Below are 20,120 nucleotides of genomic sequence, written 5' to 3'. Positions count from 1 at the left end.
AGAACTCTGCTGCTCGAGTCCTCACTAAGACCAAAAAAGTGGACCACATCAGTCCAGCTCTGAGGTCTTTACACTGGCTGCCTGTCCGTCAGAGGATAGACTTTAAAGTTCTGATGCTGGTCTATAAAGCTCTGAATGGTTTAGGACCAAAATACATCAATGACCTCCTGACCCAGTATGAACCTTCCAGATCCCTCGGGTCATCTGGATCTGGTCTTTTGTCAGTTCCCAGAGTCAGAACCAGACACGGAGAAGCTGCATTCAGCTTTTATGCTCCTTATATCTGGAACAAACTCCCAGAAAGCCTCAGATCAGCTGAAACACTCAGTTTATTTAAATCCAGGTTGAAGACTCACCTATTCTCAGCTGCATTTGAATAAAGCACCAAATCCACACTTTTAAGCTTAAATTTCAAAACTTACACTAACTACTGATCTTATCTATTTCTGATTTTATCTGTTTTGATTTTATATACTGTTTTGTTTGTTTGTTAATTAGCTAGTTTGTTTGTTTGTTTGTTTGAATCAATTTTAAATCATGCTTTTTATTTGTTTTTGTTTCTAATGTCTCTGTAAAGCACTTTGAATCACCTTGTTGTTGAATTGTGCTATACAAATAAACTTGGCTTGCCCTTGCCTTGCCTTTTATTACATTTAAATGTTTGATAATAAATATTAGTTTATGTGTAATGCTAAAGGAGATTTTTTAAACCCTATTGCTCCTTTGCTTCAAATGAGTTCTTGTGAAACACAAACAGACACAATCAGTATCTTTAAATGAAGCTGTTATCAGAGGTGTTTCAGTAGCTATGTGATCACAGTCATGTATTTATGAAATGACAGTGGGGCAGATCAAGTGTAAATGTTCACTATTTGCTGATGATGTCTTTTTTGCAATCATAAAATTACTAACTGAATTCCAGCTTTATTCAAATGAATAAAATCTCGTGATGTTATCATCATGGACATAAAAGAACATGTACCTAGTTTAAAGGTGCTGTTGGATTTGAAGGTAAAATCCACAGACTGAACTTGTGGCCTTCACGTTTCTACCCCTCTTATGATTGAAAATCATGTGGGTCATATGTGTGTGTGTTTATTTGGGTGACTCTGTCATGGTCCTGGGTCATGTGACCCAGCATTCTGAGTTTCTTGATGTTTTCTTATTCCTTTCAGTCTAGTTTCATTTCAGTTTATTGAGTTACATTCTGTCACGCCTGGGTTACACTTTTAATTCATGATTTTTCAAGCTCCCCATTTGTCTCATCCCTGTGTGAAGTTTTCTGTGTTAAGTCTTCGTGTGTTTATCTGTCATGTTTCATGTCCAAGTTTTCTTTGTTTGTCTCGTTCCAGTCATGTCTGGGTCTCGTTATGTTTCCCGTTTTATTTTGAAGGATCCTTGTGTTTTGTGTTTATTGTATTTAGCTTCACGTCCCCTGTCCTGTCATTATGTTAATTGTTGTCAGCTGTTTCCCATGTGATTCCGCTTCCCCTGATCATTCCTTATGTGTACTTAATCCGTGTGTTTCTGCTCAGTCGGTGTCAGATCGTCTGTTAACCTCACCACAGTCTTCATAGGTTTACCTCATTGTTTCGCTGTGTGTCCTAGTTTACTCAGTGTTCATAGTTTTGTTGTAGTTCTTTCACTGAGTGTCACAGCCTTCTGTTAACACAGTGTTCATCGTCTCCTTAGTTTCCCTAGTTTTATGTTTTTTCTTCTGCAATAAAGGCTCGCTTTATTTTTGAAACCACGTTTTGTCTCCACCGTGTCTTCATCTGGGTCTACCTCATTCTTCACACCAGCGCACCCCGCCGTGACAGACTCTTCCCATCAGAGGATGTATGTGTGGGTGTTTCTCTCTCATCCCTCACAGGTGCCTGCTGAGTGGTTGGGTTGACTGATTCCTGTTCCCAAACTGTGTACAGAAATCTGTACATTACAGAGAGTGCAAGCATGCACATTTTTTGTTTTCGTCAGCCAAAAAGTTTATTGATCTTTGAGAAAATTATGTAACTTTAATAACTATTTGTTATAACTAGGGACCGAAAGTGCTTAAAATCTCAGAGAAGCGGTGTAGGTGAGGTAGAAAGTCATTAGGATTACATGTTACATATCACACATTGTCTCACTTTGTCTTAGATAAGTGTGTGTGTGTGTGTGTGTGTGTGTGTGTGTGTGTGTGTGTGTGTGTGTATGTGTGTGTGTGTGTGTGTGTGTGTCCTCAGTGAACTGTATCAGTCTCTGCAGTATCTTCCAGCTGCAGCAGTCACTTCAGTTTCTGTTCAGTCTGACTGAGGGAGGTTTTTGTACGACTGTTTTTCACTGTGTGAACACATCCTGACTGCTGATGTAGTGATAACTCTGACAGTAATAAACTGCTGCATCTTCAGCCTGGACTCCACTGATGGTCAGAGTGAAGTCAGAGTTTGATCCACTGCCTGTAAAACGAGCTGGAATCCCTGATTGTCGAGTGCTAGCAAGGTAAATGAGCAGTTTAGGAACTCCTCCATCTTTCTTTTGGTACCAGGATAACCAATTACTATTAACATTCTGACTGGTCGTACACTTGATGCTCACAGTTCCTCCCACAGCAGAGCTCACTGCTCCAGGCTGAGTCACTGTATATTGTCCTCTGGACTCTGAGGACACAGAGACAAAAACATAAAGCAGCTTCATGGTTTTGTGGGCTTCATTTCAGAGGGACAGATGTTGATAGAGGAGAGGAGTTTGATTCTCTGGACTTTACCTGTGAAGCAGCAGCAGAGGAGAGTCCAGATGAGGACGCAGATCAAAGTCATGTTTTTGATGAGGAGGATTTCTGTGGCTTCTGTTGTGATGAAGGACAGCTGTCAGTCATCCAGTGTTCAACTCTCAGGACTATAAACTCTCCCAGAGCACTGGAGCATGGTGCTGCTGATGCAAAGTGCCTCTCTATGGAAATCATCTGACCAAGTTTAAAGGCACAATGTGAAAAAGTAAAGGTCTGGACTTCACTACATGTTTTTACAACATTCTGTACCCCACGCAGATCCTGATGGGTTCTGAAGAACTACTAACTGATTATATTTGAAACAAGTTCATTTAACAGTTGCTTTTTGCTAAGATGTAGAGATGTAGAAAATTCATATTTTTTCTGAATTCCTTCGTTCATGTTTGTAGTATTAAATATTTCATACAAAGCATTTAGTCAGTGACTTTATGATGGTGTACAGTGGTGGGTCACACTTACATTTGTACAGTTACATTGATTCAAGTAACTTTTTTGAGTAAATTCTACTTGCTGGTGAAGATCATGTGACCTAACTGAAAGCTTCACAGTGGGAATACAAGAGACTTTGTGGAGAAAGTGTTTTCTAAACCACTTGTGCCACTGTGCTGGTATTTGGAAAGAATGTAATACCACATATTATTTGTATGAATGCAGTTATACTCACTGTATGTAAAGTACTATTGAGTGAGACATGCTGTTTGACTTATTGGAAACACATTTTTAAATTAAGCATAACATTTTATTGGTTTTGTTTGCGATGTTGTTGATTATTAAAGTTTCTGATGATAATGTCAATTTTAAAATGTTGCTATAGGAGACCATTAAGATGGCTGTGATCCAAAATTAAATATGGTTCAAACAACATGATACAACATGATTTCCTCCAGTACCATCCACCTCCAACATATATTACACTTTCTGTCAGTTTGCTGCAGTTTCAAATCAGTGATGCTTTTCCCCAATCAAATTAGCCTTTCTCGTTGTTTTTATACACACATACACACTGCTGTTGTTTCTACTCTAATAAAGGGATTTGTTGCTTTGTTGATCCACTTGAATCTCACAACTCTTCGAAACAGTTTTGTCAGACAGAACTCCAGATCTGTCACTTTGCTGAAGACTGTCAGTAGTAATACGATGGCACCTGTCCAATATGGCGGCCAACCAAACCGGTTTGACAACCCGTTTGACCGGTTTCGTGCGTGTGCGCATGCGCGTTCAGCAATACGATGGCACTAGTCCAAGATGGCGGCCAACCAAACCGGTTTGACCAGTTTCGTGTGTGTGCGCATGCGCGTTCAGCAATACGATGGCACCTGTCCAATATGGCGGCCAACCAAACCGGTTTGACAACCGGTTTGACCGGTTTCGTGCGTGTGCGCATGCGCGTTCAGTAATACGATGGCACTAGTCCAAGATGGCGGCCAACCAAACCGGTTTGACAACCGGTTTGACCACCGATTTGACCAGTTTCGTGTGTGTGCGCATGCGCGTTCAGGTGTGCTACCGGTTATGCTTGTTCATACCCTCTGGGCGGGAACGACTCCTCCTAGTGGGATGTGCTAGGTTGTATGGGTATAAAAGTGATCCTTTCACATTCTAAGAGCATCACCGCCACGGCCTGAGGAGCACCGACACATCGCGCTAAGGATCCCCGACGCATCGACCTAGAGCACCGACACATCGCGCTAAGGATCCCCGACGCATCGACCTATGGAGCTCGGAATGACACCCAGCCAGGACATCGCCCATGCCACAGGCACTATAGGTATGTCTTCAGGAGTATGCAGTCGGGGTCCTCAACGTAAAAAGCAACGCTGTGGAAACGCCGCAGATGGAACTGTATTCAAGTTAGAATATCGAGGCGTCGAAGGGTATGTGTATGCCATTAAATATACCGAAGGGACAGTTGTGCTTAGTGTAGATTGTGGTGAGGGATTGTTTTGGGGGGAAGCCCAAGTCATGTCTACTAAAAACTGGAAGCTCTTCCGCACCGTAGTGTGTGCGGACCTGGACAATGTGGGTTTCCCAGAGCTGCTGTATGTTTCCCAGTGGAACAGTGCATCAGGCCCTGAGCTTTACAGGGTTGAGGCTGATCGTTTCAATCGCAACCCCGACAACTTTATTTTCCTCAGTGTATGTGATGACAGGGATAGTCTTATTGCTTCCAGAGGGCTTGAAAACTGGAGGTTAAATCCATACCCTCTAAACCTCGAAGAGCGCACAAGATGGTTTAAGGACTTGTTTTTTTATACAGTGGTGCGACTGGAGAGGTTTGTCGCGTCTGTTTAGCCAGATTGATGACGCGATCAAGAGGGACAGACTCAACACTGCGTACGAGAGTATTAGAAAGCGCCTTGTTTTTGACGATCTGGCGAGTTGTCTGAAGACTGGTTTGCCTGGTACCCTGTGTAAACCTAAAATCATAAGACCTTCCGACAGCTAAACAATAAACTGGTAGGTTTAATGTGCGGGTGTGTGGGGTTGAGTGTGTATCTATGTGACAAATTAAGAGCTTGTGGTTTTCATTTTACAGAGAATGACACGCCCTCGTGGGACCTGTTGGAGTCACCATCAACAGAGCTGCTAATCCCGATCCCCCAGACTCCACCACCCTCACCACAATGCTCGCAGGACCCCTTCATATCAGACCTGTGGGATGAAACTGTAATCGACATCAAACTCGCAACTCTCCACCTGTTAATGTTGGCTTTGAATGAGTTTGTACAAGAGACATGTTACGGATGCCAAACAGGCCACCCCAGTCAGGTGCAACACAGCTGCTTGCAGGAATTGTCTGAGTATTTCTTCGACACCTACTATGATGATGTGATGATAAGGCTCCAGACTGACCGATTCATCCCTGCCATCCGGCTGTTTGTACGCTCATCCACTGCAGATGGGTCTGGAACACAAATCCGCAGAGTTGCAGAACACATCATGTGTGAACTGAGATCAGAGCGATATATAGTATGCGCCATTAATGACAACATTGGGCACCTGCTAGATGCAAGTACTTGTGCCCGCCGTGTTAAACCAGCCATGCTCCGCATGATTGGAAACTACTGGGCTGGGTTACATCTGGTTTAATGTGGGGTGTCCGAGTATCCATTGTCTGTGATTGTGTCTTTGTGAAAATTAAATAAAAAGACTTGTTAACATCAACATCTTAGTCATTTGTGGTTTGTAAATCATGGAAAGCACATTGCATAAAATATATCATGATCCAGCCCATCCTGCGGGGTTGGCCAGTTTAAATAAGCTACGTATAGCAGCAGGGGAGGCATCAGATGTAACACCTCCACTATCTCAGGTCAAACATTATTTAGAACAAGACGACACTTACACACTCCACAAACCTGCGAGGATCCATTTCCCCAGAAATAGAGTATTGGTGACAGGGGTCGACAAACAGTTTCAAGCCGATCTGGTTGACATGTGTGAATATGTGGCAGATAATGATAATGTGAGATATCTGCTAACATGTATAGATGTATTCTCAAAATACGCATGGGTTAGATGTCTAACAAACAAGACAGGGACTGTTGTATCAGCTGCTTTTGAGGATATACTTAGTGAGGGTAGGATCCCTGTGAAACTACAAACAGATGAAGGCAAAGAGTTTTATAATGCAACTTTTAAACAGCTAATGAAGCGATATAATATCAAGCATTTCTCAACAGCTAGCGAGGTTAAATGCAGTATTGTCGAGAGATTCAATCGTAGCTTCAAGGGTAGAATGTGGAAGTACTTAACATCAGCCAACTCCCGGAGATATGTAGATGTCATACCAGATCTCACACAAGCATATAACAATGCTTATCACAGATCTATCCAAATGGCTCCGGCAGAGGTGAATAAGCATAATGAGAAGTCGGTCTTTAACGCGCTGTACAAAACGAGGCCTCAGAGGGAACTGCACTTTAAATTTAATATCGGTGACACTGTACGAATATCAAAACTGAGAGGAAAGTTTCGAAAAGGATACGAGCAGACCTACACCGATGAGATTTTCACAGTCAAGGAACGTATAGGGAGACAGCCCCCAGTGTACAGACTAGTGGATCTAGCAGGAGAGGTATTGAAAGGGTCATTTTATGAGCCTGAGATACAACGTGTGGTTGTTGATGAAAACAAAACATTTAAAATTGAAAACATATTGGCTAGAAAAAAAGTGGGTCGGAAAAAGCAGGTGCTAGTGAAATGGCTAGGATGGCCCAACAGCTTTAATTCGTGGATTCCAGAAAAAGACATCGTTGAGGCGTAATTAACTCAGATGACACAGCTCTACATACATTCATTCAACACTGAGCATAGACTGAGAAAGCATGAATAAAAAGAACAACAATGCAGGCTTCTATGTAAGCCTCTTCTCGAATGCTTCAGCACATGTTTACCCGGGTAATGAGATATCTAATTTTAGAACAAAGCTAGCAAAACCTATTGTTTTGGATCAACCGTATGAGGTCGCTGTTATAGAGATACAGTACCCACGCATATGGCGGACTTTTCCACAATCAGATTCGGAAGTGGAAATTCATGACCCAGTCAAAGATGGAACCATAGCCGTAACCATGATCGAACTGTCTGTGGGCCATTATGCATCTGTGGAACAGATAATAAAAGAATTTAATTTTAAATGTCAGCAGCACCAAGCCACTGGTGACATTAAAATGCAGTACAATGCAGTTAGTAACCATGCCTGTGTTATGGGGCCTAGGGGGACTATTCTCACATTCAGAGGGAGACTGGCGGAAATCCTAGGATTCAAAACAGGAGACCCGTTTGTACTTCATTATAAAAACACATATGCCCCGCACCCCGCAGACATATACGGGGGAAAATATAACATCTTTATTTATGCAGATATCGTTGATTACCAGCTTGTGGGTGACGCCCACGCGAGGTTATTAAGAGCTATAAATATTACAGACGATGACCGCTGCTTGCCTATTCTACAATTTGACAGCCCACACTACACACCTGTGTCAAAGACATTAATCGACGACATAGAAATTGATTTGAAAGACGATCGAAATCAACACATACCCTTTTTATACGGCAAAGTGTTTGTCAAGTTACACTTCCGACCGATAACCCAGCATTTTTGAAAAAAAGGATGGCCGTCTACAACACTGATGACTCAAAATATGTAAAATACTACTTATCACAGGCTGGTGGAGAGCTCGGAGGGTATGTTGGGACCAGTACACAATATGGGACAGGTCTGGGTGGGTTGTTCCGTAGCTTGTTTAGATTTGCAGTACCGCTGTTTAAAAAAGGAGTCAGCATAGTCAAACCACACCTAAAAACAGCCGCATCGGGCATAGTGTCTGATGTCATAACCAACATAACCAGACCCTCAACCACTAAGCAGGACGGTAACGGCTTGTATGTGTATACGCCCAAACCATCTAAGACCCCACCCCCAGGGCAGCCGTTGTCTAAAAAGCGTAAAACCACAAAACCTAGCAGGAGAGCCACCAAACGGACACCGTCACGCAGAGTGAAAAGACCCAGAACCAGTCGTTCAAAAACTGCAGCGTTAGACATATTCTAAATGGCTCTGTTACACAGTCATTCTGGAGAATGTGTAAAAACAGAGCTCGATCTTTTTACTGTCCCATACACACAGACTAGCATTGAGAAAAGTACATTTATTGAAATCCCACCTGTATCTGCAATCACTGATGGAGGGCCGATCGAGTTTTACATCTCATCTTCGGGTGAAGATTACCTGGATCTAAATGACTCATATATCTACACACGGGTGAGAATCACAAACGCTGATGGCTCAAACCTGGCTAGGGACGCTAATGTAGGATTTATTAATTATCCTGGATGCAGCATATTTAGTCAAGTCGATATTAATTTGGGAGACCGGCTCATTAGTCAATCATCCAATACATATCCATACAGAGGTGTGATAGAATGTCTTATCAATTATAATAAGGACACTTTAGACACACAGTTCAGCACCGGGTTATTCTGTAAGGATACATCATCACACATGAATGACACATCTATAGAAGGAGAGAACCAGGGTCTGGTGACCAGAGGTGGCTACACAGCAAATAGCAGTATTGTTGAATTGATTGCACCAGTACATGCAGACCTGTTTTTTCAAGAAAAACTGTTACTTAATGGAATCGACCTGTCGCTGAAATTTGTGCGCTCTAAAGACGAATTTGCTCTCATGACAGCGGATGCCAATGCATACAGAGTTAAAATTGTCTCAGCCAGTCTCTTTGTCAAGAAAGTTAGTGTATCACCAAGCGTCAGACTTGCACACAGCAAGGCATTGCACCATGCAAACGCAAAATACACGGTAGACAGAGTGTCTTTAAAGACCTTCTCCATACCTGCAGGGGCTAGAATATCAACAAATGACAATTTATTTATGGGTAGGATACCTAAATTTGTCATCATTGCATTCATAGACAATGAAGCATACACCGGCTCCTACCAGCGTAATCCATTTCATTTTGAAAACTGCGATATAGAATTTATGTCTTTATATGCTGATAGTCAGGCTTATCCTGCTAAACCATTCCAACCAAATTTCCAGAGAAAACACTATATCAGAGAATTTTACCAGCTGATACAAACCACAGGAAGACATTTAAAGGACAGATCCTTGGCCATAACACGTGCAGACTTTGGTAACGGCTACACTTTATTCTGTTTCAATCTGGAAGCTGACGAAGGACATTCAGGGAATGTGTCGTTAATTATAACTGGGAACGTGAGATTGGAAACCCGTTTCAGAAACCCACTACCCCGTACAGTTAACCTCTTGTGTTATTCTGTATTTGATTCAGTCATTGAAATATCTAACATGAGACATGTGCTCTTGGACTACTATTGAGACAAAAACGGTCATGAACACTATAGAACTATCAGCCGTGGTCGGCGGCATTATCAATAAAAACACACATTTCCTAGGCGTGTTAGCCTATGATCAGCTAACCACTGAACGGCTTCAAAGACTCCCCGCTATGGGTATTGTAAACACCCACCCTTCTACGATGCCAGGGGAACATTGGCTTGCTGTTTATATTTCGAGAGACAGACGCGGTTATTTTTTTGATAGTTTTGGTCACTCGTTAGACAGTTTTCCCCCAGCAATAAAGATGTTTCTTCTAAAAAACTGTTCCACTGTTTTATATTCAGGAAAACAAGTGCAGAACGACTTCTCCATCACATGCGGTCAACATTGTGTATTTTTTTTATATCATATGCAAAATGGTGTATCTTATGCCCGCCTGCTTAACATGTATGGGTCTGATTTAATTTGTAATGATGCTATGGTGTGTCGATTTGTCAACAACATACAACCTGTTGCTGTATGCAGTGATTATGTGTGTGTGCAATGTGGACACTGATATGTACTAATGAGAATAATAATAAAAACAACATGAGAGCATGATTTAATCGAGTCAATGGTATTTATTATCAAATCTCGTATATATATATATATAGATTCATAACATACTTTGTTTAAACATAAAAGAAATCAAACATTAACCAGTAATAAAAGACATAAAATATTTAACAGTAATAAAACAAAACAATTTAGCAGCAATAAGTGAAAAAAAAACATAACAGTAGAAAAACACCAAACAGCAAATATTTTTAGCAGAAAAACAATTTCTGCAATAAGAAAAAAAACCTGAATTCAAAAATCCAACCACTCTACAGGACCCCCCTTTAATTTGTTTTTTTTATTCTTTATTTTTTTTTTTTAGTGTACTATGTCGCAGCGGTCCACCGGGGGTGTTCTTTTTTGGTGTGTGTTTTAAAAAACCACGGTCTTCAGACAGTGTGTGATCGGTTTTATACATGGCGACGGTCTTACATATGCCTGTGTTAGATATGGCTGATAACGGTATGTTTAAATCTGAGAAAGCTTTTAAAAACTCTGTCCAGCCGATAGGTCTCAAACCCTCAGAAGGTGTGTGTGTGGTTGTGACGGCTTTAATTAGATCATAAATGTGTGAACCAGGGATGGTGTGTTTATCAACAACAATTTCGCCTTTGTCATTGTAAGAGATCAAGTGTGGCGAACGGTTCACCGCTGATAGAATAAGTTCTGCATTCCTCCTACTCCTTTTAGGTATGTGTGTTAAAACATTCTCCGCAACAAGATCCCTCACCCCGGCATCACCATGAACAGACGATGTGTCCGGTGACTGGGGTTGCACATCCCTGTTAAATTGTTCAGGTAATGATAAAGACAGTACATTCTTTTCACGGGCACCTTGTCTCACAAGGGTAAGGTATCTTTGGAGAATATCGCTGTATTTTTTAGCCTTCTCATACACATCTATGTCAGAATCTTGTAACACTTGTAACATCTCCTTATCCAACTCGTGCTGAGACTGTTGTCTGATGCTGCCTGTTTGCTGCTGCTGCTGTTGTTGCTTTATTAAGTCCAACTGATGTTGGGGTACCAAAAACATCTTTTGCACATGTTCCATTTTCACCTGTTTGCTATCAGACTGGTTATGAAAGGGATTGCAGCCCCTAATAACGGTAGTAAAAACCCTCCAGATTGGTTGATTGTCTTTCTCTTTTTCAAAGTTTTTATTTTTTTGTCTGCAATCAGTCTGATTATTGTTTTTTTCTTTTTTAGCTGTTTGTACTGCTGATTGGTCAGTGGAATGTTACCATGCAATACATTAAAGGCTATCTCACACAATGCATTGATAAAATCTAAGTTTGAATTACTAATAATAACTCTGCGTAGAGTAGGAGGAGCCCTGTATATCATCTCCAACAGAGACAGATTCCTCCGCATGCGTGATGACATCCTTTCACCTCTTTGCTGATTTTTGTTTTGGAATGTAAACAACCGGACGGTCTGACAGTAAATTTGTTCTGAGTCTTAAATAGTCCGGGGTCTTAGCTTTATAGTCTATTAAAAGATACCCGTATGTTGTGGATGTGGCATCATTAAACGCTTCTATAAAATATTTAGTATTACCCGGAAACATTTGCCTACCTAAAAGCATAACCTGATATTTATCTCTCGGATTTTTAAACAATATTAGGTAATTAGTGTTCAAGGAAATGGTTCTACTGGATTTTCCTTGAATAAACAAATTCTGAACTAGATATATACAACTCAAATTCCTATGATGCACATACTTTGTAAACACATTTTGTACTTCTAAATTGTTAGCGGCGTCGTTCATTACATCGTCTATAATTAACAAATTGTTCTTTTCTGTAGGCAGAAGGGTGTCATCAGCAAGAGATTCGGGTATACCGTTAACAAAGTTTATGTTTCTTATCTTAAGAAGCTGGTCATATAGTGGCTGCCAGCATGAGTATATATACACAATGTTATCAATGCTGCATGATATAATCTTGGAAGAATTTTCAATTATGTTTTTAACAAAAAAAGTCTTGCCACAGTTACTGGGACCACTGACCACCATGCTGAACGGATGCTGCAACCGGGCGTCAAACCGCTGTTCTAATTTAAAATCCATAAGGCAGGGTTGTGAAGTCTGGGAGCACACGGCGCTTATTGTAAACAACTTTAACTTTTTTCACAATGGTTTCATTCTTCAAATGAAGCTTCTTTTTATCGCGTCTGATGCTATCAGACACAGCAACTAGGTGTGCGTCTGATGTCTGATTGGCTACAAACTTGTGGACTAAACCTTTCAAGGAGTCGTGGGTGACAACTTTCGAGTTTAATGCATTCAGTGTGACGCCTTTACATTTGACCTGGGTCTTTCCCAACGATGTGTGATATGCGTAGCATTTTGGCCCACCGGAAACAAATTCCGCTATGTAATCCTCCACACCACCCTCTCCACAATCTAATTCACTTGTGAGACCCCCCAGAAACGGACCTAGAGGAGGCATCCACTCGCCAGGGCGTGCCGTGAAAATGACACTGTCCGTGTCACAATACAGCACGCGCTGCTGCAAGTTGTCTAGCAAATCATACAGCATGAGTCTGGCGTGTGCAGTGGTCATGGCCCCGACAAAGACATTAACGTCCTTCACACGGGAAGCTCTACCATCAGCATGGCGCCACTGCACCATTGCGACGTCGTCAGAGATGAAACAAAACTGACGCACGTCGTACTGGTCGCTAAACATTAGCTGGCTAAATCTGGAAGGGTCTGTAATGAGCTCAGATGATGCCATGTTTGACCTCATGCTGAAACGACCCCATAACGAGTTTAGCAACAGCTTGTTACAGTTACGAACAGCTTTATTTACACAAATCTTGGACGGGTCTAGCATTATTCCCTCCTTCTCATAATACTCGTCTATGTACTTCTGCTGTTCGTCAGGTGTGTTCACATGTTCAGGATACCCCGAGGCCTCCTGTTTGAGTTTTAGGAAGGCTTTCACATAGTCTTTAAACAATGTGTCGGTCTTATTGGGGAAATGCCACACCTCATCAACAGCAAGAACCCTGTATCCCTTCTCAACAGCTTTTTCAAGCTCAAATGAGACCCATGTGCCTGTCAACACCCGCTCACTGTCACTGTGCCCGCATGCAGTATGCTGGTTCTGGTCTTCAGCACACATGCTGCAGAGTGGAAACATCAGTTTTCCATGGCATCTGTAGGGTAGGACGGGGTGAAAAAGACCCTTAGGTGGGAGCACTGTGCATTTAACAAAGCCGAAATAATTTTCTAGCTTGTCAAAGTTGGTGTAAATGACTTGAGGGTGTCCTACAGGATAATCTTTTTTAGATTGCACTGTGGGATAGAGACTGGTGAAGTCGTAGTAAAATATTTTTTCATCACAAGCAGTCTTGTGGTACAGCTTTAGAGCATTTGTGCGACCGCCAAAAAGGGCGTCTCGGGGATTCAGGCGTTCTGGCTTTCTGTATGTATGCATGAAAGCCACAACTGCAGGGTCTGTCTGCTTCAAGGCAGCCCATTCACACTCCCACATCACTATTACGCTCACACTGTGTTGTGATCTCAGTGCATCAACTTTGTCACAAAACATGCGATGCAGCAGTCCATAGGATGCTTTGCTGACAGGATTAACTTCACTCTCGGGGTAGCATTTAACACAACCGTGGTGAAAACATCCTGCAAATTCATAAGCTGTATTACTTGTGGGGTCAAAACCGTCCACAAAATACGGTCCAACCCTCTGTTCGCCTCCTCTGAGAGCATGTTTTACCACTTTGTTGATGGTGTGGGACACATATTGAAGCCATTCAATAGAGACGTTAGAAAACGTCTTGTTCTGCTCAACGTATGCCCCTTCATACGTGAGAGCGAGCGCGTCTCTAGGCAGAAACAGCGTTTTATACACACCCATACTAAATGCAGCCAGGGTGGTATACGTGAATGGATCAACTTGAGTACAACCCAGTAGCGTGTCACGATAAATGATGCATGCTTTACGCAGGACATCAACATCGTTAACACAGTAACGCCTGAGTTCAGCCTGAAAATCAAAGGGATTCTGTGAGGCAACCTGGTACCATTCCATGAATCGCACCTTATCGCTTTCAGACATGTGCTCATAGCCGTAGAAGGAGGGGTCTGGGTACGGGCCCACATAACGCTCATTATCCCTCGTATTAAACCTGTGTGGGAAATGGCCCTTCTGCAGGTCTTGAAAACCTAAAGCAGAGGGTATTTTGGCAAGGCCCATGGGCAAAAAGCTGAACGAATCAATCCACCGCTGGTCATAGTCCCTGTCATGCATTAAAATCACACGGCTGCCGTTCATTATGACACTAGGTGTTATACTCTGTCTGACAAAGTACTCAAGGAGTATGTAGTTGTCAAAGCCAGATGCATTATGTGCTATGAAAGTGTACCCACGAAACCTTGGGCGTCTGTAATGCTGCACAAACGCCTCCACACACTTTAATGTGTTAAATGTGAACTTATTGCCCTTCAGATCAGACGCACACACAAAGTTAGCCTCGTGTTTACCGTTGTGGTACCTCGTCTCAAAATCATATAAAATGTATTTATCGTTAGGCTTCTGTTTTTCAACAGGCTGTATGAAACACTGATGGTCGGAGTCTCCTGCTAATTTAGGTTCGCGGCAGTGCTCGCATCTAGGCTGCGCACATTTGTGTGGCAATTTCTTGGATTCTCTATATGTGGTGCCACAGTGCATGCAATGTTTCATATTATCACAGGGGATCATGTTGTGTTTTAATTCAGGTAATTTGTGTTGTTGGTAACAGTGTTGTGATTTGCAGATGCGGTTACAGTCGCTGCATTTCACTGTGGGACCCCTGTGATGTTGACAGAGTGTGTAACATGTGTTACATCTATGTTTACAGCTGTGCTGCAATGGTGTATTATATATACTGTAACAGAAATTACACACATAGGACCCCCCCAAAAAAAGCGGTCGGGTTTAAAATCAGGTGGTAATGTTGATTATGGAGATACATCATCAACGTGTTAGGGTTTGGCTCTTCATGTGTGTAAAAACATTCCAGGCGTTTACGCCCTTCTGTGTGGTAATAGATTACAATCTTAATGTTTATGTGCTTCTCAAATTTACCGACATCAGAGAATGATACTTGCTGTGTGTCGCATAGACCTACTTCAGCATGCATCTGTTTAGCTGTAGCAAGTTTTTCATGCTCAGAGGATGATGAGTTTAATGAATGTGCTATGCATAGGGAGAAGCACAAATTGTTGTTTGTGTTGTTTGGTGTGTATAAATGTCTGCCTTTCTTTGAGAGAATCTCATCATAAGGTATGTGCGCCAGTCTTAAGCGAGACCCACCACTACTGTTCTGAGCTACCGTGACAATAAACTCTAATTCATCATCACCGATAGATTCATCATTACTCTGCATAACTTGTGCAATTTGATCGAGAAACAACTCCGGATCACACCGATCATCAGCGTTTAAAACAGCCTGAACATCTGAAGCCAGCGAGGGGCCACGCAGGACCACGTTTAGAACACTGCCCTGTTGGGATCCCGCCACAGCTCTGTCTATCACATTGGCTAAGCACTCGCGCACTCGCGCCGGCACTTGTTCTGGATGATCGAGACTTATACCTCTAAAATCAAGGCGTTCATGCAATTCGCGAGCATTAAAATTAGGTATCTCTCTAATGTGTGACTGAGAGCGCCTGCCGGACCCAGACTGCACAACGGGCTCAATTACAGCAGTATCTGTTTGTGAGAAATTTACAATGATTGAGGGGGTGTGTTGTGTTGCAGCATCACCAGCGGAGCCCGGACACGCATATGTGGTTGAAGTAATAGTAGAAGCGGTAACAGGCTGAATAACAACTACAGTAGCTGCAGCAGAGGTGACCCGGCTAGATTGTGCATCAGACGCAAAATCACCAGCAGCACAAGCTATATGGTTTGCATCAGTAACAGCAACGGCCCGAGCAACACCTGCTGTACAATCACTATTATTAGCAACAATAGCCCCATCAGCAATAGCAGACGTAGGAACAGTCTGACAAGGATGTGTATCGGATGAGGCTGATGCAGGCACCCTATTAAGTCTAGCTATAATATCGTCTAATTTGTTATCTGTTTCTTCAGCCCACTGCATAAAAGTCTCTAAGTCAAAACATCTAACAGGAGTGGAGGTCCCGTTATTATGTTTAAATAATTTATTTGGAGGGTCCATGGTCTGGATTTTAAAAGTCAGGGACTTGAAATTTTGCTGCAGATGTTGTCTAATGTACTACACACTTTGTTTATGAGTTTGGTAAACTGTTGCCTTTGTACCTGTGCTTCTTGGTGGTATTGATTGAGTCTAGCTTCAATCAAACATAATTTATCAGCTATTGAAGCTATATGACTTTGTTCAGCAGGCTGAGCGTCTGGAAGCTTTATGTAAGCATCATACGCCACTGATATTTGAGAGTCTGTTATGCCATCTTCTTCAAAATCTATGTGTGAATCAACACTATTTCTGTCACATTCTGGGTTGGTGGGTATATGAACTAGATCAAAATCTGATATACTGTACTCAAAAACATCAGAGAAATCGCGAGGTAGCCACTCACTCGGGGGTGTTGCAGGTTCGCTGATGAAGATCTGTTCTGACTCTCCACTGTTGCACAAGGCTCCAGGTTTTTGTTGTTCTGGGAGGTCGATACTGCTTAAACATTCCAAAAACGTCTGGAATCGTACGGTGTCCTGATCATTATGAGGAGGGGTGCTGTTCTGCAGTCTGTGAAGATAGATAGACATGTGTTAAAACATTTTATACATGTACCCATTTCAAACTGAATAAGCGTGTCTCCCTCTCCATCTCTTTTTATCTAATTTATATAGGCCTATGCTTACCTTGTAGTGTGCGTTATTCGGGATGGTCCTGCTTCTCCGCACACACGGTTCTCTGGCGTGGCTCTGTATGTGTAAAACGGTCAGTTTAGAACATTTGTAATTGTTTAAACCCTTTTAAAATTTTTTTCTTTTAAAAAAAATAATACACAACTATACATCCCATTGTATACACACCTGATGTAAGGTTGGGCTCTGTGGTCGCGGTGTCTGAATGTTTTCCTGCTCAGTTTGTTAACCCTGGAACAAACAAAAACGTTATTACATAATTTAAAACAATCGCTAGTTTAAAACATACATACGTTTAAAAATCCAGTAATTCTGTACACACCTTGTGCCTGTTAGAGAACTAGTTCCAGCTGTAAAAGCGCCCGTTTCTAAAGAAAAGGGGTCCTGGGCCGTTCTCCCGAAGTCCTAAAAATTAAGCTTTTGTTTTAGGAAAAAAAATAGTTTGAATATCCTATAATATGTTAACATAACACTTTTTAAAAATCCAATAATAGGTTTTGTTTTACTTACCGTTTAAGATGGCCATGTTATAAAGAACGATGTTAGTGTTGATGATCGCAAAGAAAATGGTGTGCTCCGCAGCGAATCTTGAGGCGTAAATGGCTCAGGGTTTCGGGCTCTGAGCGTGTTTTTTTATATAGGGTGGGTGTTTTCCAAAAAGAAAAGGTATGTCGCCAATCAATTTAAATGAGACCCTTCAGGGCTTTTGTCTTCTCAAGGAATTACAAAGGAGCCGATACTTCAGACAATAGGCGGGGTCTCCACCCGACTGGTACACCTGCCCCATTTACCTTGTCGAGGAATTACAAAAAGAGCCAATACCGGCCACTTTAAACAATAGGCTGGGCCCTTGTTCGCATGGTACTCTCAACTAGTGATACCCACGGTGGGCTTTTACAATCCTGAACAAATTCAAACAATTAGCCAGCTGTTGAAAAGTTGGAGTGGGTCTGGGCGACTGGTTTTAGAAGTATCACTGTAGCGTTTATTTTCTAAAGGGCTGAATGTTATTTGTGACTATCTGTTGTGTTAAAAACTACTCTGAAACCATGAAACCCCTTACAGAAGGAAATGCCCGTTTGATCCGTTTTTTTAAATAAATAAAATGCTTGCATCGCTGCAAGGTGTGACACCGGAATCACAAAATGAGTGTATTTAAAAGACGATTAGTTTGAAAAGAGCGATACTGGCTGCTTTGGGGGAAAAGGTGACATTGTGTGCAGCGTGTTTTAGAAGTATCACTGTAGTGTTTATTTTCTAAAGGGCTGAATGTTATTTGCGATCATCTGTTGTGTTAAAAACTACTCTGAAACCATGAAACCCCTTACAGAAGAAATGGCCCGTTTGATCCGTTTTTAAATAAATAAGATGCTTGCATCGGTGCAAGGTGTTGACACCGGAATCACAAAATGAGTGTATTTAAAAGACGATTAGTTTGAAAAGAGCGATACTGGCTGCTTATAGCATTTATTTTCTAAAGGACTGAATGCTGTTTGTAACATTTACTGTGTTAAAAAACTAGCTGGCTGGCTTTGTCTCACTCTTAGTTCAACATTCCGAAATCCCGATTTTTAAATAAAATGATCGCATCAACCCTGGAAAGAAACCCCAGTAGATGTGTAAAAACTAGTTAAATTAAAACTAGGGGTTTGATTAAATGAAACGCTTGTGAACATGCTGACATCACCCGTTCAGAAGAAATTCCCATTTGTGCCATTTATAAAATAAAATGCATGCCCCACTGCAAGCTGAGACATTGTCAGATTTAGAAAATTAGTGTGATTAAAACACTATTACCAACACTTTTGACTAGAGCACCCCCTCTTTGTTAAGGCGCACTGTGAACCAAAACAGCTTCCACTCCGCCAAGAATGAAACAAGAAACAAAGAATTGCTTTTAAGAACACATATGTCTGCATAACTGAATGTTGCGATACACCTAAGTGATAAAAATAGTTTAATTAAAAACCCTATGGTTTGATTAAATTAAAACCCCGTTAAAAACTCATAAACTCATATAACCCCTCTGAACCCCTGTGGTATTTCCCGCACCTGAACGCGCATGCGCACACACACGAAACTGGTCAAATCGGTTTGGTTGGCCGCCATCTTGGACTAGTGCCATCGTATTGCTGAACGCGCATGCGCACACGCACGAAACCGGTCAAACGGGTTGTCAAACCGGTTTGGTTGGCCGCCATATTGGACAGGTGCCATCGTATTACTACTACTGTCCAACACTGCATTAGTGTTTCCACTCAAATTACTTCAAAGCAGTGAAATTGCTCTTCAATTATAATCACATATGGACACATGTTCTCAGAAGACCTTTAAGTTGAAGCATTTGGATATGCATAATCTCAGTCTTGTGTCACACGTCCATGCCATGGCACTGCTACTGTAATTACACAGAAACATATACTATATGCACTCACAGACCACTTTATTAGGTACACCTCGCTAGTACCGGGCTGGACCCCCTTTTTGCCTTCTGAGCTGCCTGAATGCTTTGTAGCATAGATTCAACAAGTCAGAGATTTTGCCCCTCATTGACATAATAGCATCATATCATTGCTGCAGATTTGACAGCTGGACACCCCTTTCAACCACATCCCAAAAATGCTGTCTTTAACTGAGATCTGGTGACTGTGGAGGCCATTGGAGCACCGTGTTTTTGTTTTTTTTGTTCTTACAAGTTTGGTCACTCCATGTGAATTATAACCTCAGTTTCCTGTTCTTAGGTGACAGGCCCTGCAGTGCAGTCTTCTCCTGCTGTAGCCCATCTGCTTCAAGGTCGCATGTTGTGCTTGCAGACATGCTCTTCTGCGTTTTGTTTGTATCAAGTGGTTGATTGAGTTACTGTTGCCGTCCTATAAACTCAAAACTTTCAGGCCGTTCTCCTCTGGCCTTTGACATCAACATTTTTCAGACCGTTCCCCATCAACCCTACAAATGGCTGTGTAAAGAAATCCCAGCAGATCAGCCTGTCTGGCATCAACAACCATGACACTTTTAATTATCTTTCTTAATGATGCTTGAATTAATCTTCAGCAGGCTGTGT

General features: G+C 41.9%; 2 protein-coding genes and 1 long non-coding RNA gene across 4 annotated transcripts; 1 reads left to right on the top strand and 2 right to left on the bottom strand.

The window, feature by feature from the left end:
- Window positions 1–3,890: 3,890 nt before the first annotated feature.
- LOC120728244 lies at window positions 3,891–5,307 on the bottom strand. Its single transcript, XR_005694660.1, has 3 exons — window positions 4,482–5,307; window positions 4,087–4,437; window positions 3,891–3,914 (listed from the first exon to the last, which is right to left on the bottom strand). It is a non-coding gene; the product is annotated as an uncharacterized LOC120728244 (long non-coding RNA).
- LOC120728242 lies at window positions 4,425–7,165 on the top strand. Its single transcript, XM_040023052.1, has 2 exons — window positions 4,425–4,538; window positions 5,307–7,165. The coding sequence occupies exons 1-2, from the start codon at window positions 4,484–4,486 to the stop codon at window positions 5,858–5,860; spliced, it is 609 nt and encodes a 202-aa protein (XP_039878986.1). The 5' UTR covers window positions 4,425–4,483; the 3' UTR covers window positions 5,861–7,165.
- A 3,187-nt stretch (window positions 7,166–10,352) lies between these two features.
- On the bottom strand, window positions 10,353–19,286 carry LOC120728241 (probable DNA polymerase). 2 transcript variants are annotated; one of them, XM_040023050.1, is made up of 4 exons: window positions 17,382–19,286; window positions 17,228–17,290; window positions 17,054–17,116; window positions 10,353–16,937 (listed from the first exon to the last, which is right to left on the bottom strand). In XM_040023050.1, exon 4 carries the CDS (start codon window positions 14,921–14,923, stop codon window positions 12,257–12,259), a length of 2,667 nt encoding a protein of 888 aa, XP_039878984.1. In that variant the 5' UTR covers window positions 14,924–16,937; window positions 17,054–17,116; window positions 17,228–17,290; window positions 17,382–19,286; the 3' UTR covers window positions 10,353–12,256. The 2 variants fall into 2 exon arrangements, with proteins under 2 accessions (XP_039878984.1, XP_039878985.1); XM_040023051.1 differs by lacking the exons at window positions 17,228–17,290; window positions 17,382–19,286 and having other exon boundaries at window positions 17,054–17,167.
- Window positions 19,287–20,120: the final 834 nt, after the last annotated feature.

Source organism: Simochromis diagramma, unplaced genomic scaffold, assembly GCF_900408965.1.
Source record: "Simochromis diagramma unplaced genomic scaffold, fSimDia1.1 OVJJ01000307.1, whole genome shotgun sequence".
Lineage (NCBI taxonomy): Eukaryota > Metazoa > Chordata > Actinopteri > Cichliformes > Cichlidae > Simochromis > Simochromis diagramma.
The sequence above is the reverse complement of the archived record's forward strand: the minus strand, read 5'-3'. Positions and strand labels throughout refer to the sequence as shown.

Excerpts from the sequence above, each read along its gene's own strand:
- LOC120728242 (XM_040023052.1), top strand. The coding sequence starts at position 4,484 with ATGGAGCTCGGAATGACACCCAGCCAGGACATCGCCCATGCCACAGGC. Across the intron at positions 4,539-5,306 it reads CCATGCCACAGGCACTATAG|AGAATGACACGCCCTCGTGG; the intron begins GTATGTCTTCAG and ends TTCATTTTACAG.
- LOC120728241 (XM_040023050.1), bottom strand. The coding sequence starts at position 14,923 with ATGATCCCCTGTGATAATATGAAACATTGCATGCACTGTGGCACCACA.